The sequence below is a fragment of the Halichoerus grypus genome, chromosome 3 (assembly GCF_964656455.1).
Source record: "Halichoerus grypus chromosome 3, mHalGry1.hap1.1, whole genome shotgun sequence".
In the NCBI taxonomy this organism is placed as follows: domain Eukaryota; kingdom Metazoa; phylum Chordata; class Mammalia; order Carnivora; family Phocidae; genus Halichoerus; species Halichoerus grypus.
Genome location: NC_135714.1, coordinates 125,902,183 through 125,923,942, shown reverse-complemented (window position 1 = coordinate 125,923,942; position 21,760 = coordinate 125,902,183). Strand labels below are relative to the sequence as shown.

General features: G+C 36.9%; 1 protein-coding gene across 4 annotated transcripts in view; it reads left to right on the top strand.

The window, feature by feature from the left end:
• Positions 1-20,305, top strand: part of PRMT9 (protein arginine methyltransferase 9) — a 35,269-nt gene extending 14,964 nt beyond the window's left edge. For 3 of the 4 annotated variants that reach the window (XM_036117127.2, XM_078069294.1, XM_036117133.2), the window contains 6 exons: positions 801-993; positions 2,501-2,684; positions 6,369-7,083; positions 15,530-15,683; positions 19,497-19,619; positions 19,919-20,305. In XM_036117127.2, coding sequence (XP_035973020.2) covers positions 801-993; positions 2,501-2,684; positions 6,369-7,083; positions 15,530-15,683; positions 19,497-19,619; positions 19,919-20,134 — 1,585 coding nt within the window. In that variant the 3' untranslated portion in view covers positions 20,135-20,305. The remainder of the gene's footprint in view (positions 1-800; positions 994-2,500; positions 2,685-6,368; positions 7,084-15,529; positions 15,684-19,496; positions 19,620-19,918) is intronic. The other variant, XM_036117129.2, reaches the window with a different exon arrangement.
• Positions 20,306-21,760: the final 1,455 nt, after the last annotated feature.

Below are 21,760 nucleotides of genomic sequence, written 5' to 3'. Positions count from 1 at the left end.
ATTAAGGAAGTACTGAAAAAAAATTATAGGCCATTAAAAGGACATAGAAGCATGCTTGGAAGGGTCTCCCACTGGCCAAATCTGAGACAAATTAAGCACCAAATACATACATACATACATAAGGGCATTTATCAATTAGAACCCATTGAGTAAAATAAGAATCCATGAGTTCCTACTTATAATAAATAGATTAATAAATTCATAAATGGAGACAAAAGGACAGTTCTTTCCAGCAGTAGAATGTTGACTAATAACAAATGTTGCAGAATTATTGTTTGCAATCCCCATGTAAAGATAGGAGCAAAAATTATGAATGGACCAAATGAAAGGGGGGAAGTTTAATGAAGGTCAAGATATTTATAAGTTTAAAAGTATCTTCTCACAAATTATTACAAAAGGAAAAATGTTAATTACACAGGGAAGGAAGTGTCTTTTGCCCTTTTTTTATTTGTAGAAATTTAAAAATATATTTTGGATAAGAGCCCTTTTTTGAATAGATGTATTATAAATTGCTTCTACTCAGTGTACCTTTGTACTTTCTGAAAGCTGAGTATCTTTTGATGAAAAGAGTTTTTAATTTTAATATAGACCTATTTGTCATTTGTTTTCTTTTATAGTTAGTGACTGTGTATGTAATTGTGTTTAAACCTCTGTCAGTGAAGTTTTATTTCATTTTTATGTTTATTTTTTCTGGACTCAATATTAGATGGTGTTACTTGATTCTAAAAAACAAAACAAAACAAAAAAAACACAAAGAAACCATCTTTCTCCCTTCCCTTTCTTATTTTCCCTCCTCCCAGGGTGGGTACTAAGAATGTTGCTGGGATCTGTTTACCAACAAATGTGAAATTTCAGAGTCCAGCTTGTTCTTCTGTAGATGCTGAAGAGACAGTTGAACCATATACAACTGAAAAGATGAGTCGAGTTCCTGGAGGATATTTGGCTTTGACAGACTGCTTTCAAATTATGACAGTAGATTTCAACAATCTTCAGGTAAAAAAAAAAAAATTCAGTTACAATTTCTGAGCATTAAATTTCAAGCATTGTTAAAGTAATACCTAGGACAGTCTTATTTTATGAATTTGCATGGGATTCTACTTACTATATATAAGGAAAATGATTAAATGGTAACCAGTATTTTCTCTTGAAATGATGTACTTACTTTAAATACATAGGAAAAAAAATCCCTAAGGTTTGTTGGGAATGTATAATGTGCCAGGTGCTTTCACATGTGTTCTTAGATTTCTTTTACAACAGTGTTGCAATTATAATTATAGTTATAATTATCCTTGTGCTATATAGATGAGGGAACTATTGCTTACATTAATTTTCCCCAAATTATGCAGGTGTGAATGCAAGAGTTATAACCTAGAGCTTTCTGACTTTCTCAGTGTCATGCTGCCATTTTAAGTTAACAGTATTCCTTGAAAACGAACAGTAATCCAGATCTCCAGATTGTATCTGTATTAGGGTGATCACCCAAATCAGTTTTCCCAGAAATGAGAGGCTCCCAGGACATGAGACTTGCAGTTTTAGACTAGGACAGTCTTGGGCAAACCAGGAGAAGTTGGTCACCCTATGTATCTATCTGTGTGTGTATTGGTGAGTGGTGGGCAGATGTGCTGCATAAAGAAAGTACCCAAAGAAATTGAGGAAGGTTACATAGAGTCTTTCTCTGAAGATCTTTAAGGTTAGATGAGACATGCCTGGGGACAGAAGACGTTGTAAGGGTCATTTTATTTTAGCCTACGATCTTTATAATTTAATAAATTTAATAAAATTTAATCCCCTATTAATTGCTACTAGGTTCTTCTTGAGGTGGTTTGGAGCTACATTAACACTTTGACATTACCTACTGAGGCTGAGCTTCAAGAGCCTTTCATTTCTGATATAATGGTACAGAGGGGAACAACACAGTTATAGATGTCAAATACCCCAAAGCTGTCCTTTTCTTATTTTGAACTTTTCTTATGTTAATTTTTCTTTGCCACAGTTTAAAAAAAAAACCCCACCTTAGTAAGGCTTTAATTTGGAAGTAATATTTGCTTGTTTAACACTTTCAAGTAATGAAGAACAGAAAAGAAAAAGTGTATGTCTTCCTTTCTAAAATCTAGGTCCTACTTCCCCCAGATCACCAATTTGAAGTACATCTTTTCAGACTTGCTTTTCTGTTCTTCTATACACACACACACGCTTTTTAAAAAACAAAATCTGTTTGTTTGCCACTTGCTGCCTTCATTCAATAATATGTCATGGGCTTCTTTCTACATCAGTATTATGTATGTGCCTCATTGTTTTTAATAGTTGCACAGTATTCCACTATGATAGATGGGAGCTTCTCATCCAGTATGCCTTAAATGGCTATAAGTGTGTCAAGATACTGATTTTCCTAAGGATGCTGGGCAGATCTGAGAATTAGAGAAATGGAAAGTGATGTAATATTGGGGCATGTGTATATTAAGTATATAAAATGTTTTCATTCCTTTTACATTTTTGTCAGGAATTAAAAAGTCTTGCAACTAAAAAACCTGGTAAAATTGGTATTCCTGTTATTAAAGAAGGCATACTAGATGCTGTTGTGGTTTGGTTTGTACTCCAGCTTGATGATGAACACAGTTTATCCACAAGTCCTAGTGAGGAAACATGTTGGGAACAGGCTATCTACCCTGTACATGACCTTGCAGGTATATCTTATCTAATTGTTGTTTGTTTGTTTTTTAATCGTATTGCTTTAATCCTCTAAGCATTTGAAGTCGTGTAAAAAAAATTTACTTTGAAGTTTCCAGTCAAGGGAGATTGGTTAAATTTTTCAGAACTTTTTATGTTTTGAAAAAGATTTTATTTGAGAGAGAGAGAGAGTGCGCTTGAGCATGAGCAGGGGCAGGGGCAGAGGGAGAAGCAGGCTCTCAGCTAAGCAGGGGGCCCATGCGGGGCTCGATCCCAGGACATTGGGATCATGACCCGAGCGAAAGGCAGACGCTTAATGGGCTGAGCCACCCAGGCGCCCCAGAACTTACTTTTAAAAAAAGTAGTTTTAAATAATTAATATATGTAGTTAAGAAAAGTAAAACATAATTGCTGCATACTACTCAAAAATATCTATCACTGGGGGGCGCCTGGGTCGCTCAGTTGTTAAGTGTCTGCCTTCGGCTCAGGTCATGATCCTAGGGTCCTGGGATCGAGCCCCACATCGGGCTCGCTGCTCCGTGGGAAGCCTGCTTCTCCCTCTCCCCCTCCCCCTGCTTGTGTTCCCTCTCGCTGTGTTTCTCTCTGTCAAATAAATAAATACAATCTTTAAAAAAAAAAGGTCTATCATTGGGGCACCTGGGTGGCCCAGTTGGCTGAGTGTCTGACTCTTGATTTCAGCTGGGGTCATGGTGTTGGGTCCTGAGACTGAGCCCTCTGTAGGGGGTCTGCGCTCAGTGGGAGTCTGCTTGGGATTCTCTCCCTCTGCCCCTCCCCTTTCTCACATGCAAGCTCTCTCAAATAAATAAATAAATATTTTAAAAATATCATTTCTTCAGCTCTGATTACTCTAGTTTTAATCTGTAGATAAGAGAAATGCTAGTCCATTATTTATAGAACAGTGGAAAAGTACTAGTGTAGGAGTTCTTGCTGCTTACAGAATCTGTGGAGTCCCAGGTCATAAAGGTGCACACACACATATAAAACAAAATTTTGAAGTTTCAAAGGGTTTATAAATTCATGGACTTCCCTAGGGAAGTTCTATGTTAAAGATATTTTTTGTATAGAAATTTTTTACCAGCAATTTGATGGATTTCAGTATATTCACATAAGTTTTATTTCATAGAAAAATTCTACCTTTTTTAAATGGGGGGAGAGGTAATAAGTTTCTGTTTCTGTGTAGTTTCCTAGTCAAGGATCTAATTTGGCAAGATCGTTAAGTCTTGGAATGAGTATAGTGGTGTGGCTAGTATGATGTTTTTGGAGTCAGTCAGGTAGACTTGGATTCAGGTCCTGGCACTGCTACTTATTGACTCCCTGGCTGGCCTTGCTGACTATGTCTCAGAGCTTTTATTATGTGATACACAAAAATAGGATGATGCTATCTACCTTGCAGGATTGTTGTAGGGATTTTAAGAAATAATGGATAAGGAATGCCTGGGTGGCTCAGTCAGTTAAGCGTCTGCCTTCGGCTCAGGTCATGATCGCGGAGTTCTGGGATCGAGTGCCGCGTCGGGCTCCATGCTCAGCGGGGAATCTGCTTCTCCCTCTGCCTGCCGCTCACCCTGCTTGTGATCTCTCTCTCTCTCTTTCTGACAAATAAATAAATAAAATCTTAAAAAAAAAAAAACAAAACCAGAATGGATGTAAAATGCCTATCAGCAACATGGCAACTGGCACTCAGTAAGTGGCATTTATTATTTGAGTTTATTTATCTTACTTAAAAAAATTTAATTCCAGTATAGTTACCATATGGTGTTAATATTAGTTTCAGATAATCAGTGTAGTAATTCGTTAATTTTCTATATTACTCAGTGTTCATCATAAATATACTCTTAATTCCCTTCCCCTATTTCACCCATCTGTCCGCCCCCTCCCCTTTGGTAACCACCAGTTCTCTATAGTTAAGAATCTGTTTTTTTGTCTCTTTCTTTGTTCATTTATTTTGCTTCTTAAATTCCATATATGAATGTAATATGGTATTTGTCTCTAATTGACTTATTTCACTTAGCATTATACTCCCTAGATCCATCCATATTGTTGCAAGTGGCAAGATTTCATTCTTTTTTATGGCTAATACTCTCTTATATCTATATACCACATCTTTTTAAAAATTTTTTTTATTTAAGTTCCAGTTAACACAGTGTAATATTAGTTTCAGGTGTACAATATAGTGATTCAACACTTCCATATATCACCTGGTGCTCATCACAACAAGTGCACTCCTTAATCCTCATCACCTGTTTAACTCATTCCCCCCCCCCCCCCACCCTCTCCCTTCTATACCACATCTTCTTTATCCATTCATCTATCAGTGGACACTTGGGCTGCTTCTATACCTTGGCTATTGTAAATAATGCTGCTGTGAATGTAGGGGTACGTGTATCCCTTTGAATTAGTGTTTTCATATTCTTTGGGTAAATACCCAGTAGTGGAATTACTGGGTCATACGGTAATTGTGTTTTTAATTTATTCAGGAACTTCCATACTATTTTCCACAGTTTTCCCAGCAGTGCACAGGGGTTCCCTTTTCTTCACATTGTCGCCAACACTTGTTTCTTGTGTTTTTTATTTTAGCCATTGACAGGTGTGAGGTGATAGCTCATTGTGGTTTTGATTTGCATTTCCCTGATGATGAGTGATGTTGAACATCTTTTCATGTGTTATTTTTGTTTATTCAAACTTTCTTATAGTTACTTAGACACATGGACCTTTTTTTTTTTTAATCCTTTTTAGGGAAAGGACATTTTAAATGTGTAATCACAAGAATAACCTGTATTTTCAACTGGTTTTAAAGCTGATAAGAAGGAATTGTGATTTTACATTTACATTTTATTTTTTTTAAAGATTTTATTTATTTATTTGACAGAGAGAGACACAGTGAGAGAGGGAACACAAGCAGGGGGAGTGGGAGAGGGAGAAGCAGGCTTCCCGCTGAGCGGGGAGCCCGATGTGGGGCTCGATCCCAGGACCCTGGGATCACGACCTGAGCCAAAGGCAGAAGCTTAACAACTGAGCCACCCAGGCGCCCCTACATTTACATTTCAAAGTTTTACTGAGTTTGAAAGTTCATGGATAAGAGCTTTATAGGTCTTTATTGTAGGACTTAGTCCTTCCATATATTGTCAAATTCCTAAACATGCAAGTGTCTAAATACTTAGAGTTAGAAATATTACTGATAAGATTCTATTAAATGCTGCCTTGGTCTTTCGGAAATTTCTCTTAGAGAAAAGAATGTCCCTTTAAGCTAGGGTGAGGGTTTGGTATTGACCCCTGACTTTGATTTATCTTTGTTATTGTTGGCTTCATTACTGAAGAAGATTAAGAGTCACCTGCAGCCCTTCCCCCACCCCCTAATATGGGGATGATGATACCTACTGATTGCACTAAAAGCACTATGGTACTAATAGTTGAGGTTCAGTAATGGAGGTCTTGAATCTCTCTGTTATGCCATGAGTTAATTGTCTTCAAACTTAAGTTTTTGGCCAAGAAAGCTGGAGGGATTTTTCCTGGTATTTTGTAGGAAATGAATAAATTAATTTTATTTCTATTAAATCAATAGATACAATCTTTCCTGTAGTGATTTCAAAATGGGGGGAGGGTGGAAGTGTTTGTATGATCCTCAGACTTATAAATATATTCATCAATTATAATTTTTTTTTCTTTCTTACTATTTTATGGAGACTACTGGATAAAACCTGGGGACCATGTGATGATGGAAGTATCTTGTCAAGATTGTTACTTAAGAATCCAGAATATCAGTGTTTTTGGTTCGGAACATGAAGTGGGTGCTGGAAAAAATTTTACCCAGGATAAAGACTTGATGTCTTTAGGAAGTGAGACTGAACTCTGTAGTGCCCTGGCTAACCTTCAGACCAGTAAACCAGATGCTGTGGAGCAGACATGTATATTGGAATCCACAGAAATTGCTTTGCTTAATAACAACCTCTATCATGAAGGCTTTAAAATGGCAATGAGAAAAGTGTTGTCTTCGTTGACTCCAGAGAAACTGTGTCAGGCCATGGACACTCAGTGTCAGAATGAGATGAGCTGTGGAAATGAAGAGAGTAATTCTGAAGAGAGCATCCCTGAACCTTTCTATGTATTAGATGTGTCTGAAGGCTTCTCTGTTCTGCCCTTAATTGCTGGCACACTTGGGCAGGTTAAACCTTACAGTTCTGTGGAGAAAGACCAGCATCGTATCACTCTGGACCTCATATCTGAAGCCAATCACTTTCCTAAAGAAACACTCGAGTTTTGGTTGAAACATGTGGAAGATGAATCTGCTGTGTTGCAAAGGCCAAAATCAGACAAGCTGTGGAGTATAATTATATTGGATGTCATTGAGCCATCTGGGCTCATTCAGCAGGAAATAATGGAAAAAGCAGCAATATCCAGGTAAAACACAAAATACAACTTTTGGTTTTTGAGCTTAAATTCATGTCAATTCTTTTAGTTCTTTAATGGCATAGCTGTACAAATGAGCCATGATTATGTGTGTTCCTTTTCAGGGTATGTGACTTTATCCCTTTCTCTTTGTGTGCATGTCATTACTCATTTTTTTCATCTAAAAGAACGCCTTCTCTGTAGGTGTGAAGAAGAGAGCCTGCTTTGGGATTGGACTGCCTCTATATAATATAGAGAATTAAGTAAAGATTTATAAGAACGATAAAGATATTCTGTAAATAAGGAAAAATCAAATCTCATCTTTATGATATAAGAAATGCCTTTAATGGGCACCTGGGTGGCTCAGTCAGTTAAGCATCTGCCTTTGGCTCAGATCATGATCTCGGGGTCCTGGGATTGAGCCCTACGTCAGGCTCCCTGCTCATCGGGAGCCTGCTTCTTCCTCTTCTCCCTGCTCATGCTCTCTCTCACTATCTCTGTCACTCTGCCTCTCTCTCAAATAAATAAATAAAATCTTAAAAAAAAAATACCTTTAAGAAACATGTAGTACACATTTGATGGTATATTGGGAGAGCAAAGTGCTTCTTATAAACAAGCCCAGTCATCTTAGGTCTTAAAATCTTTATTTTATAATACAGTTCTCTCCCCAAGGTATTTTCCCTTCAGTGTTGATTGCTGGAGGCAAACTTGACCCTAATATTTAATACTGAAAGCAAATTTGACTAAGCTTCAAGGTCCTTTAGTTGTGCTGTTCAGATCTGAGTGCCTATTGGCCATTTGTATTTCTTCTTTGGAAAAATGTCTCTTCAAGTTCTTTGCCAGTTTTTGGGTCAGATTTTTTTTTTATTGAGTTTTTAGGAATTCTCTATGTAGCTGGATATTAATCCCTTATCACATCACTGACAGATATTTTCTCCCATTCTGTGGGTTGGTTGCCTTTTTACTTTATTGATAATATCTTTTGATATGCAGAAATTTAAATTTTTTATACAGTCCACTTTGTTTTTTGTTTGTTTTACTTTTATTGCCTGTTTTTGGTGTCATTTCCAAGAAATCATTGTCAGATGCTATGGCCTAAAGCCATTCTCATATGTTCTCTTTTAAGAATGTTTATAGTTTTAGGTCTTAAATTTAGGTCTTTGAACCATTTTGATTTAATTTTTGTATATGGCATTCAGTTAGAGCCCAGCTTCAGTCTTTTGACAATAGATACCCAGTTTTCCCAACAACTGTTAGTAGAAAAGACATCCGTTCCACATTGAATGGTCTTGACACCCTTGGGAAAAACCATTTTACCATATATGTCAAGGTTTATTTCTGAGGTCTTTAGTTCTATTATCGTTGATGTACATGTCTAGTCTTTATGCCATTACCATCCTATTTTGATTACTGTAGCTTTATAATAAATGTGTTTTTAAGCGACTAATTGTTTCTTTGTTGTTGTGGTAAAAAACAACATTAAATTATATATATCATCTTAACCACTTTTTTAAAGATTTTATTTCTTCAACAGAGAGAGCAAGGGGAGGGGGCTGCAGAGGGAGAGGGAGAAGCAGACTCCCCGCTGAGCAGGGAACCAGACACAGGGGGCTCAATCCTAGGGCCCCAGGATCATGACCTGAGCCAAAGGCAGATGCTTAACTGACAGCCACCCAGGCATTCTTCATTTTAACCGTTTTAAACATACAGTTTAGTAGTACTAAGGTGTATTCACATTGTTGTACAGCAGATCACTAGAACTTTTTCATCTTGCAAAACTAAAACTCTATAACCACAAAACACTAATGCCCCTTGCCCCCGAGTCCTTGGCAACCACCTTTCCAATTTCTGTTTCTATTATTTTGAGTACTTTAGATACTTCATATGTAGAATCGTTTCACTTACCATAATGTCCTTGAGGTTCATCCATGTTGTAACATGTAACAGGATTTCCTTCTTTTTTAAACTGCATAATATTCCACTGTATAAATATGCCACTTTCATTAGCCATTCATCTGTCGTTGGACATTTGAGTTATTCTACCTTTTAGCTACTGTGAATAATGCTGCAGTGAAAATGAGTGTGTATACATCTCTCTGAGATTCTGCTTTCAGTTCTTTTGATATGTATCTAGGGGTGCAATTGAGTCATATGGTAATTCTGACTGAAGTACTGCAGCTTCCTTGGTGCTATGGCAAGTCATGGTACTAGAGCTCACCCTGATGTCTGTCTGTGGTATTGCACACTCTCCGCTCCTTAACCAAGCCAAGTGATCTCCTTTATCTATCAGAGGTCCCCAACCTGACTCCCGTTTTTTTGTCACTGCTTAGGTTCATGCAAGAGAGAAACCAGTCCCTTGGGCAGCCCACCCCCCCCAAAAGTCAGAATGTTATGACATACGTTCCATGCTTCTCTTTTTCTCCCCAACAAGAAACTGGGAATTGGGAGTTCTCTCTTGATTGTACTGTGCTGTGGGTGCCTGGGGAAGAGACAATGGCAAGTAAATGCGATACATTTTCCTACCATCTTCCATGCAGTTCTTTCTGGCTGTGCACTGGCCTGGGGTACAGGAACCTCTTAACTGGTTTCTGCATATCTCCCAGAAATAGTTTAGTCTGTGTGTTTTTATTAAGTAAGTGTCTCTGGGGAGAGGTGAGTCGGAGGCTTCCTATTCACCATTTTGCTTATATGGTTATTTTCCCTGTACTTTATAATACGTTTTGAAATTGGGAAGTGTAAAACTTCCAACTTTTTTTTTTTTTTTTCAAGACTGTTTTGGCTATTCTGGATCCCTTGAAATTCCATATGAATTTTAGGATAGGGATTTTTCTATTTTGGTAAAAAAAATGCTGTTGGGGCGCCTGGGTGGCTCAGTCGTTAAGCGTCTGCCTTCGGCTCAGGTCGTAATCCCTGGGTCCTGGGATCGAGCCCCTCATCGGGCTCTCTGCTCAGTGGGAAGCCTGCTTCTCCCTCCCACTCCCCCTGCTTGTCTCTCTGTCAAATAAATAAATAAAATCTTTTTAAAAAAAATGCTCTTGGGATTTCATAGGGATTGCATTAAATCTGTATAGCTCACTTTGGGTAGTATTTACATTTTAACTATTTTCTTCCAGTCCATGAATATGGGATGTCTTTTGGTTTATTTGTATCTTTTTTTAAAAAGATTTTATTTATCTCTGTGAGAGAGAGAGAGTGTGCATGCATGTGGAAGAGTGGGGAGGGGGGATGGGGGGTGCAGAGGGAGAGGGACAAGCAGATCCCAGGACCCTGAGCCATGCAGTTGCCCCTATTTGTGTCTTTCCAGCAATGTTTGTAGTTTTCAGTTTACAGATCTTTAACCTGTTTGGTTAACTTTATTCCTAAGTATTTTTTTATTTTTGATGCTATTGTAAGTGGGATTGTTTTCTTAATTTCCTTTTTGGGTTGTTCATGTTAATTATAAAAATACAACTAATTTGTGTGTGTTGATTTTATATCCTGAAACTTTGCTGAATTTATTAGTTGTAACATTTTTATGTGGAATCTTTAGGGCTTCTAAATATATGATGATGATGTCTGTGAACAGAGATAATTTTACTTCTTCATTTCTAGTTTTGATGCCCTTTATTTTTCTTGCCTGATTGCTTCATTTAGAACTTCCAGTGACTATGTTGAATGAAGGTAGTGAAAGTGGGTGTCCTTGTTTTGTTCCTGATCTTAGTGGAAGAGCTTTCAGTCAGTCACATTTTATTTACATGGAACCTTTAAAGGATTTTTAAAAAGCATTTTTGGTTATAAAAACAATTTAGCAGACAATGTGTTCTGTGTGAAGGATTAGTTATTATAGTGGGAAACAACTTATGTAAAGCTACCAACTCCTCTTCCCCATGTTTCTTGGTAGGGGGAGGAGTCTGTTGGCAGTTTGGGACAGTTTTGTTTTGTTTTTTGTTTTTGTTTTTGTTTGTTTGTTTTTTACAGTTGTCCTATGGATTGCAGGATGTTTGGCATCTCTGGGCACTAAATGCTAGTAGCACCCATAATCATTGTTTTAACCCAGTATTCTTTCCTCCCCTCCAAACACCTCCTGAGTCATAGTGGGGAACCAGTGGTTCTTTCCTTTAGCCCAAGCTGTGGTACAACCTCCTTACCTGGATGGATGGGCTTATCTTGATTCTGGGGACAGAGGTATGCAGATGCTCTCACACAGGCCTCCTCTTTAGCCTCTAACAGAGGGGAGGTCTCATGACTGGTGAAAGGGTGAAATTAGTGATTGGGACAATAGATTATATCTGGGATAAGGACATCTCTCTTACTGGAACTCCTCCCAGCACCCCCCCCCCCAAAAAAGCAAGGGAAAACGAGTCATTTCACAGACTTAAGTATTTAGTTTCTGATTACTTTTGTAGTTGTTTTAAAATGTTTAGTCATACTAAAAATACAGGAGAAAGTTTAAACGCTTGGTACTTTTTTTTTTTTAATTTAAACCCATTTAAAAACATCTTGTGTTGGGTCACAAGGAAACAAGAATTTCTTCTCTCAGAATTTTTGCCATTTATGGTTAGACTTTTGAGTTGGGACGTATTTTTTCACTCCTAAAGGCACAGATGGTTCAGAAGTATTATTTGGCTGTGCAGAGGATTCCATTGAGGAGTCTGGCAGCTCCAGTGGTACGAGTGACAACAAAACAATGTCAGTAAAGCTAAGCAGAGTTGCAAGGCATTACTGTTTTATCTAAACATAACTAAGAAGCATTCCTGTTAGTGACAGTAATATTGAGTTAAGGATTTGTACAAGATTTTAGATTAAAATAGTAGGACCATGGCCTTTTAAAATAATTTTCGTATACTGCCTTTGTGTAATATTTATCTCTGGCATGGTCATAGTACTTGATTCAGCCTTTTCTCACTTTTTAAGTTTCAGCAGATAAAATATTGATATTTTGTTTAGTCTGATTTTCTGAAATGATTTGATGTATTGCCCTCCCTTCCTCTTTCCCATAGATTTTTATGGTTAGAAGGTTGACTTTTAACCTTTATGCTTTTTCAGCTTGCAGATTTCATAGTACAGTACCCTCTTGTGGTTATCTGGGGATGGAGGGAATTAGTCAAGCAGCATAAAGCTCTGTGGCTAGTTTGTCATTTGAGATCTTGTGCTCTTGAAAGAAAAATTAGATCTGGTTCCATTTAAGCGGATCACAATTAGCAGATAACTTCAGAAAAATTTAGTAACATGAATTTTCAGAATTAAACCTTACCCATTTGAGGGAAACAGGTTTCTCCAGTTTTTTGGAAGATAAATTTTTATCTGGTTTGCTAAAGACATAGATGGGAATTTTGTTAAGAGCTGTGTAATTTTACTAATTGTAGAGATTAATTTCTACTAGAATTTACCTAAAATACTAGAAGTTGATAGGAAAGCAGTAATGAAAATAAGCAAAGCATTGGGGTCAGGATGGAGCCCTTTTTAAGGCTGATCTGTAATATATAAGACTTATTACAACATAAATAATCATGTACTTATATTTACTGAAGAGAAACTATCCTGGTTTAGGATCATGACTTGTCTCAATCAGTCTAATGCCATTATATTTAGGAATCATCTCTAACTCTCCTTGCTGATTTTATGTTCTTCAGATGACCTGATTATGACATGGCTTCTGATTAGCTAGTTAATCTTTAGGGAGAGCTGTTAGAAGAATAGTTTTTTAGGGGCACCTGGGTGGCTCAGTCAGTTGGGCGTCTACCTTCAGCTCAGATCGCGATCCCAGGGTCCTGGGATTGAGCCCTGTGTCGGGCTCCCTGCTCAGTGGGGAGCCTGCTTCTCTCTCTCCGTCTGCCCCTCTCCCCTGCTTGTGCGCTCTCTCTCTCTCAAATAAATAAAAAAAATCTTAAAAAAAAAAGAACAGTCTTATTGTAAACTTTTCCATCAACTTTTTATTTTGAAATATTTCAAAATTTCAAACTTAAGAAAAACTGCAAGAATAGTAACAGTGAATACAAGACTGTTGTTTTGTCTTTATAACCTTCACTCTTACTTTAACATTTAGTGTGTGTCTCCTTAGAACAAAGGCTTCCCCCCCCTACATATCACAGTAAAATCACACTCAGGAGACTTAGCATTGATAAAATACTATTATCTAATATATAGTCTATATTAAAATTTCCCCTGCTGTCCCGGTAATATCCTATATTTCTTTTTTCTCCCAATCTAGGTTCTGATCAAGGGTCCTGCATTGCATTTAGTTGTCATGTCTTGTTATAGTTTGTCATTCTGGTTTTAGATACAGTATTTTTAAATGGTTGAGAGAATCAGTTTAGTAAAAGCCAGAAGAATTAATGATTTGAAACTAATTTAAGAGAAGTGCCAAAGTGGTTTTGAGGAATGGGTGTTTTATAATTTGTCAAGATTTTAATGACGTATTCAGGGAAACTACATAGCATAAAATTTTAGTAACTTGTAGGAAGTACTTTTTTTTAGATCACACAAATGTCTTGGCAAAACCAAACCTCAGCCTTGTGTTATTATAAATAGATCCTTACTAACTCTATGTATTTAAGAGGAAAAATTTACTATTAAGATATGTATGATAATATGAAGTCCACTTGTCTATAAATAGCTTGTCCTAGAAGTTCAGGTGGAAACCAGCTTAGAATATTCAGTAAAAATGAGGGATTTAATGTGTGATTGTAAATGTGGCAAATGAAAATAATGACTTGGTTTAAAGTCCTTTAAAGTATCCTCCAAGTCTGCTTCATTTGATGGTAGTAAGTGACCCACTCACCCCCTCATGCTTCTCACAGCTGAGGTGTGAGGAAATAAGACTGTATAGGTGAACATAGGAGCTGTCTTGGCTTAAGAGCCCTAAATTTCACATAGGAACTAATACCTTCCATGGGTGTAGCAATAGGAACACTTGGTTACAAGATACACCACCCTCAGGGAAGCCCAAAGATGATACAGCTTCCCATCAGGTGCTTATAGTTTGTTCATAGTTCTCTCAGTCTAAATGTGCTCTACCTTATATTAAGACGCAATTTAAAAAAATCTTTATCCTAAGCAGTGTTGCTGATCACACTAAGACAGCTGACATTCCACCTTTATGGGATTTCCAGGGAAACAAAAGGTGAACCCAAGATCAGTTGTAGGAGGAGAATGGATTTTGTTAACCCTTTATTCACACTCTTCCTCACATTCTTTACTAGAACATTTGGATTTTTAATTAGATTTTTTTCTTTCAGTGTTTAACTATTTTGAAATAATTTCAAGCTTACAGAGAAGTTAAAAAATAGTACAAAGAACTTTTAACAACAACAACAAAAAAGAACTTTTAACATATACCTTATACCCAGATGCACAAATTGTTATATTTTGCCACATTTGCTTTATTATTCTCTCTGAACTATTTAGAGTAAGTTCCAGATATCATGTTCTTTTAACCCCTAAATATTTTGGTGTATATTTCTAAGAACAAGGATATTCATTTACATAACCATCATACAGTTGTCAAAATCAGGAAGGATGGCCACAATACCTTTATCTAGTGTATAGTCTTACTTAGATTTCACCGTTTGTTGCAATAATAGCCATTATAGCTTTTGTTTCTGGTTCAGAATCCAGTTGAGGATCACACATGGCATTTAGTTGTCCTTTCTTTTTTTTTTTTTTTTAAAGATTTTATTTATTTATTTGAGAGAGAGAGAAACCAGATGAGAGGGGGGAGGGTCAGAGGGTGAAGCAGACTCCCTGCCAAGCAGGGAGCCCGATGCGGGACTCGATCCAGGGACTCCAGGATCATGACCTGAGCCGAAGGCAGTCGCCTAACCAACTGAGCCACCCAGGCGCCCTAGTTGTCCTTTCTCTTTAGTCTCCTTAATTCTGGAACAGTTCCTGAGTTTTTCTTACATTAACAGTTTTGAAGAGTGTAGGCCATTTATTCTGTAGAATGTTCCTCATGTTTTGTTTTGTTTTTAATTAGATTTGGATTATCCATTTTAGAGAGGAAGTTACAGAAGTTTTGTCATATTAGGAGGCACATAGTATTGCTTTATCCCATTATTGTTGATGTTAATTTAGATCAGTTGGTTTAAGTTGTATCCACCAGGTTTTTCCACAGTAAATTGCTGTGTTTCCCTTTGTAATGAGTATGTCATTGGGAGGGGGGCAATACTTTGAGACTTTGTAATCTTTTTCCTAATAAAACTTTCACTCACTAGTTTTAATATCCATTGATGACTCTTCCTAAATCTAAAGACATATCCATCCAGCCAACTGGTTATTTTTCTCTTTCATGGATCAGCAGCCACCTTGACTTGTTGGGAAATTATTTCCAGTGGTTTACCACTCTGAACCGCCAGCCAATAACATAAAGTCTATTAGATTATGTATGATCTGTAGCTCGCCGATTCATTATGATTTAGTTACTGGTATTTGTAAAACGTAGGGAATCAAGATGCTTTTTAAAAGATTTTTCCTTCTCTAGGTGTTTGCTACAATCTGGAGGCAAGATCTTTCCTCAGTATGTGCTGATGTTTGGGTTGCTTGTGGAATCACAGACACTGGTAGAAGAGAGTGCTGTTCAAGGAACAGAACGCACTCTTGGATTAAATATAGCACCTTTTATTAATCAATTTCAGGTAAGTGTTTAGAAGTTCAGCCGGGTGGCTGTTACCCACCATCTACATTATCTTTTTCTGTAGTTTTATCGAGTCACTGTGTTTAGCTGGATTAGGATGGTAATCAGTTTCCTAGAGCAAAGGAATTTATGAGTGAAAATGAATCCAGAGATTAGAATAGCCAAGGAATTCTGTTGTTCCTACTGACAAAAGTCTATAGATATTCCTCTGAACCATTGTTACAAGTGAAAAATAGGGTCCTAGGTTTAGTCTTAGGAAAAAGGGTGCTTCTTGTCTAAAACAGAAGCAGCCAGAAGAAGACCTGCATTCTAAACTTGAACCCTTAATTACATTTAAACCTCAGGCTAGCAGGCCATAGGTTACTGTAAGCAGCTAATGTCTAGATAGACTGCTGTGAGTAGGAATGCAGGAGCCTAGGAAACTGGAGCTCAAGGCAAAGGGGTTAGTTGTTATTTGGGAAACAAGGACTCAAGATTTAGTGCTGGCAAAGGCATTAGCAGGAGAATACAAATTTGTAAGTTAAAATTATGTGAGTGGATGAAGTGTCTAGGGGAAGAGGTTTGGGGTTGAAGACAGGTAGGAAGTAGGTGGAATACTGATGTGTAAGCGAAAGCAAAATTTTGGGAAGTAGGATTTGTGTGCAGATTTAAAGAAGTGATATCTCAAACTTTTATCTAACGGCTATGCATAGTAAGCCTTTGAATATGCAGTGAGATCTATGAACAGTACTTGATCAACAAATGTAAGTTTGTTGAGAAAATGCTTTTTTTCCAGGGCTGGCTAAATGAGATCTTAGAGTTTGTTTAATCTCAGATTTTTGGAGAGTTTAATAAGGAGAATACACTTAGCAGAAGACAGACGTTTAGGGGCACCTGGCTGTTTCAGTTGGAGGAGTGTGTGACTCTTAATCTCAGAATCTACATGTTGGGTATAGAGATTACTAAAAAATAAGTCAACTTTAAAAAAAAGACAGAAGTTTTAGTTGTTTGTGTGGTTCAAAAATACCACCATCTCCTTTCTAGCTTATTCCCTCTTGATGTTGGTGTCAACAATTGTTTGATTCCATCAGAATCTATGGTATTTTGATCCCTCCATCTTTTCACTGTATTTTCTGTTTTAGGTCCTCCTTCCTTAATAGTTTGTATTCCATGGTCCATGTACTTTTCAAATATCCCTTCTCTTCAGTTTTTCTACTGGCCTGGGAAGATCCTACCTTGGTTAAATCCAGCTTTCTGCCCTCTCTATGCCGGTACTCCTACAGTTGAATATGCAGACTTTGGTCTCACTTCAGCCTGTGGCTACTCATCCCAAGAGGCAACTTGCCTGGTAGTTTTACATTTTCTGGTCCACCTACCCATTTTCTTAGATGATATTGTCTCTTCTAATATGATAATTATCTGTTACACAGACAACTGAGTGAACCAATGAAACAAAATGAGAGGTGGTAAAATAAACTATACTGTAGTCCTCCCTTATCTATGGGGGATACTTTCCAAGACCCACAGTGAAAACCACCGATAGTACTGAACCTATCTATACTGTTTTTCCCTAAACATACACCTATGATAAAGTCTAGTTTATAAGTTAGGTAGAGTAAGAGATAACAATAATAACTAAAAATAGAATAATTATAATGTACTGTAATAAAACTTATGTGGATGTGGTCTCTCTTTCAAAATAGCTTATTGTACCGTATTCACCCTTCTTGTGATGACATGAGATGATAAAATGCCTACCTAGTGAGATTATGTGATGGGAATGATAGAGGCGTTAGGTTACTATTGACTTGACAGTTTGTCAGGAGGAGGATCCTCTGCTTCCGGACCTTGGTTGACTGCTGGTGACAAACCGTGGAAAGTGAAATCACAGATAAACGGGACTACTGTGCAGAAAACAACAGAAATTTATTCTTTCAACAAATGTCTGCCATATATATGCTACTTTACTTTAGGTTTTGGGAATATAGCTATGAATCTAAGATAAGTTCCTGCACTCCTGGAGCTAGGATTCAAATTGACAAACAAGATAGATAATAAACAAGTAAAAAGATGAGAATGATGATGGTTACAAGTGCTATGGACATAAAGCAGGTTAAGAGAGAGGGAATGGGGGTAAGTGATACACTATTTTATAGAGGTCATAACTAAGGCAAGGACTCATGGATAAGTGATATTTAGGTAGGGAACTGAAGAAATAAGGAAGCAAGCCATAAACAAGTCAAAGGAGCAAAAAGTGCAATGGCCTGAGGGAGGAGCATGACTGGAGTGTTCAGAAACAGCAGGTCAGATGAAAGATGCAGTCAGAAAAGTATTAGGAGCTAGATCTTGTAGAGCCTTTTGGTTCTATAAAGACTTTGACTCTGAAAGGGGTGGAAGACACCTGGAGGGTGTTGAACAAAGGAATGACACAGTATATCTTGTTGTTTTGAAAGTTATGTTTTGAAAGAAATAAACCACTTGTGAGAGCAGGCAAAGGCATTACCGCAGTAATCCAGGTGAGAGGTGGTAGTGACTTAGGTGTTCCAATTGTAGAGACATTTGAAGGTAGGTTGTGGTATATTGGGTGTGGGGTACAAGAGCACCTGGAAGGATAGTTACCATCTACTGAAATGGGGAAAATAGCAGGAGGATCAGGTTGTGTTTATGTGTTTGCGGGATCGTTGAACAGTAGGATAAGAATTCAGAGAAAGATTGAGGCTAGAGATAAAATTTGGTACTTAAATTTGGTAGATGATATTTAAAGCCTGAGTGAAATCACCTTGGGGGTATATAGAAAGAACTGAACTCTAAAGAATTCATGAAATGATGAGTTCTAGATGGGAAATGTAAGAATTAGCACAGATGCCAGGAGTGGCCAGGAGGCTAGGTTGAGAAACAGGAGTGAGGACAGACTATGAGGGATTAGAAGGCATGTGATGAGAGGTAACAGGAATCTAGAGCTTCTTCTGGTGACTGATACAGACGAAGATAAAGGGCAATGAGTCCTGGAAATGGCATGGAACTACTGTGTCGTTATGGCAGAGAAGGTTGGATGCCTTCAAGGATGCCCAGGGAGAAGTTGGTAGATCTGTGTCCACTGTTTCACCATGCACAGTTGCTCTCTAATATTTTACTCAAAGGCAAGAGGGCGCTTTCAGAACAAGTTTCCTTTTTATTTCAAATGAAGAGGCTAAAAGGTACTAGTAGGAACGTTCCATTGATATTAAAGTTGATGGAACACATTATAGCAGTGGCTCTCAACTTCGACTGAACTTTCAGAACTACTGATACCTGGATCCCAACTCCAGATCTATCTAAGGTGTGGCCTGAGCAGTTGGGGCTTTTAAAAAGCTCTTTAGCTGATTTTAACTTGCAGCTAAAGTTGAGAACCATTGCTTTCTAGAAATAAACTTTATTTTCCAAATAAAATCCACTATTATTTGGTTGAATTTGGCATATTTTCTCAAATAATACAGTAATTTAATATTGTACTATTTGCTTATTAGTTCGTCTTTCACACATAAGCATATCCTGGGTTTAAAATTTTTGGAGCTGTTTGGCTTAAGTAAAAATTTAATTTGCGTTCATCCAAGCAAAGAATCTGTAGATAATTGAAACCATAGCAAATTATTTAACCTGCCTAAACCTTGGTTTGTTCATCCTTCTTATAAAACTGGAATCATGAAACTGCTTATGCCTTAAGGTTGATAAGGGAATTAAATGAGGTATTAGATGTAAAAAGCATATCATACTGATGCAAGTATGAAGTAAGTACCTGAGGGTACTTGGCCACAAAAAGAATTGAGTAAAAGTGAAAAATTTGTACTTTGTCTAGGTACCTATACGTGTATTTTTGGATCTGTCCTCATTGCCCTGTATACCTTTAAGCAAGCCAGTGGAACTCTTAAGACTAGATTTAATGACTCCATATTTGAACACCTCTAACAGAGAAGTAAAGGTAATACAAAATGATTATTCTTGTCATATTCAGAATTATCTTAAGCTAGGTAATACTTCATGTACACAAAATAGTATTAGCCACTTTTTTTGACGATTTAAATGTTATTTTTTTTCTAAACAATATCCAAAAATGAGCTTGGGTAAATACTAGTGAATACAATAGATTGGTATTAATTTGAATTGGGTGATTAAATTTTGTAAAATTTGGAGCTAAAATTGACTAAAAAGACAGACTTACTTATCCAAGTCTACTCTATTTACTCTGATGAAATTTTCATGATTTCTTAATTTTCATAGGTACACATTTGTAAATCTGGACAAGTGACTGCCATTCCCTTTTGGTATCATATGTACCTTGATGACGAGATTAGGTTGGATACTTCAAGTGACGCCTCCCACTGGAAACAAGCTGCAGTTGTTTTAGATAATCCCATCCAGGTGGAAATGGGAGAGGAATTAGTACTAAATGTCCAGCACCACAAAAGCAATGTCAGCATCACAGTAAAGCAGTGAAGAGCAGTTTTCTAATGAAAAACTGTCCAGGTAGAGCAGCAAGTACACAGTTCTGGTCTGAATTAGTAGTGGGATTGTGATCATAAAATGGGGATACGTGTAAAGATTTAATTCCTTGTAATGGTCAAATATTTTTTTTAAATTAATAAAGTATATTTAAAAGATTTTAAAGAGGAGCATTATTACAAAGATATTGCTGCAGACTTCCTTTCCAAAAAAGGCTGTCATTAATTTTTCAAGTTAGCGAAGTTTGTTTTTATTGCTTGGTTATACTTAAAATGGTTTCAATTTTGTTTAATAGAACTTTAGTCTACACTCTAAAGCTATAAAGATAAGGGATTTGAGTCCCATCTTCATTGTCCTGTGCCAGTAAGTAAAGCAAAACTTTTAATTTTTAAGGCATCTTGGCTTTTTTTAAGTCTAAACTTCTTAATTGGGATACATCAGAAAGTTGGGGCTTCCACTAAAGACTGAGGGTTATGGTTACCTGTAAATTCCAAGCTTGCTTCTTTTAAATACCGTACTTTTGAAACTCCTTGGGTTTTTGTGTTTTGAGAATGCAAACTTGAATTAAGAATTTAAGCTATCAGCTGAATTTGTTGAGAGAGTAAAAGTTAGGGATGAAGTAAAATCTCTAAGAGGCAGCATTTTTCCTGGTCTACTTTGGCAAAGAAAATTAAACTGGTAAATTCAAGAAAGCGCTAAACCTAAACCAGTTTTTTTAAAGTTTTGATCTGGATGCACAGTAAGAAATATATAATAATTGGCCCAATTTTTAAAGACTTGCAACAGGGAGATTAATAAGGAAGATTATCGTGCCTTGTATATACTGTGTGCTCTTTTTAAGTAAGCCACAAAGAAAATAAGATGCACCTTCTCTCTACATTGCCTATTCTCATTGCCTCTAGTATTATACTACCCTGCTTTACCTTCAATAGAAATGTTTGTAAGAGTGGACGGAATAAAGACTTTGCATCTAATTACTGTGAACCAGTACATAAGTGTGAATGTGTGCATAAATATATGAAGCAAAGATTTTGAGAAAATATTTATTCTTGCTATTTGTAACATCCTACTCTGGCACTTTCTAGATTTTCAGTATATAATGTTAAAGATGACCCAGTGGGTTGTGATTAGCAATTAGAGAAACTCCATCCTAAGTAATAAATGTCTCCGAAATAGCACCTGCATGTCTGCTGGCTGTGGTTTAATGAATAATTAAGACTACTCAGCCTAGCTTTGTTTGCTGACCCCCTTAATAGCACAGAGGAAAAGTAGGCTCCATTTCTATCACAAGTTTCTTATTTATTCTCCTAGTCTTCTACCCAGCTTATTCTTTTCATCTCAAAGTCATGGATAATCTATTTCTAGTGTTGTAAATAGGATTTTTAGATAGTAGTTGCTTTAAAGATTAGTATCGGGTCCTAGCTATTTCTCCTAAAGGAATAGAAGATACAGGTATCTTTCATTGTAGGTATATAATTTTTAACCTTTAATCTTTTTGGACTTATTTCTTTTTTGCTGTGCCTCTAATTAAGAACTTTTTGTAAAAACATTAAGGGTGTATGTTTAAAGAATGGGAGACAAAACATTAAGGGTTTATGTTTAAAGAATGAGAGACAAAAA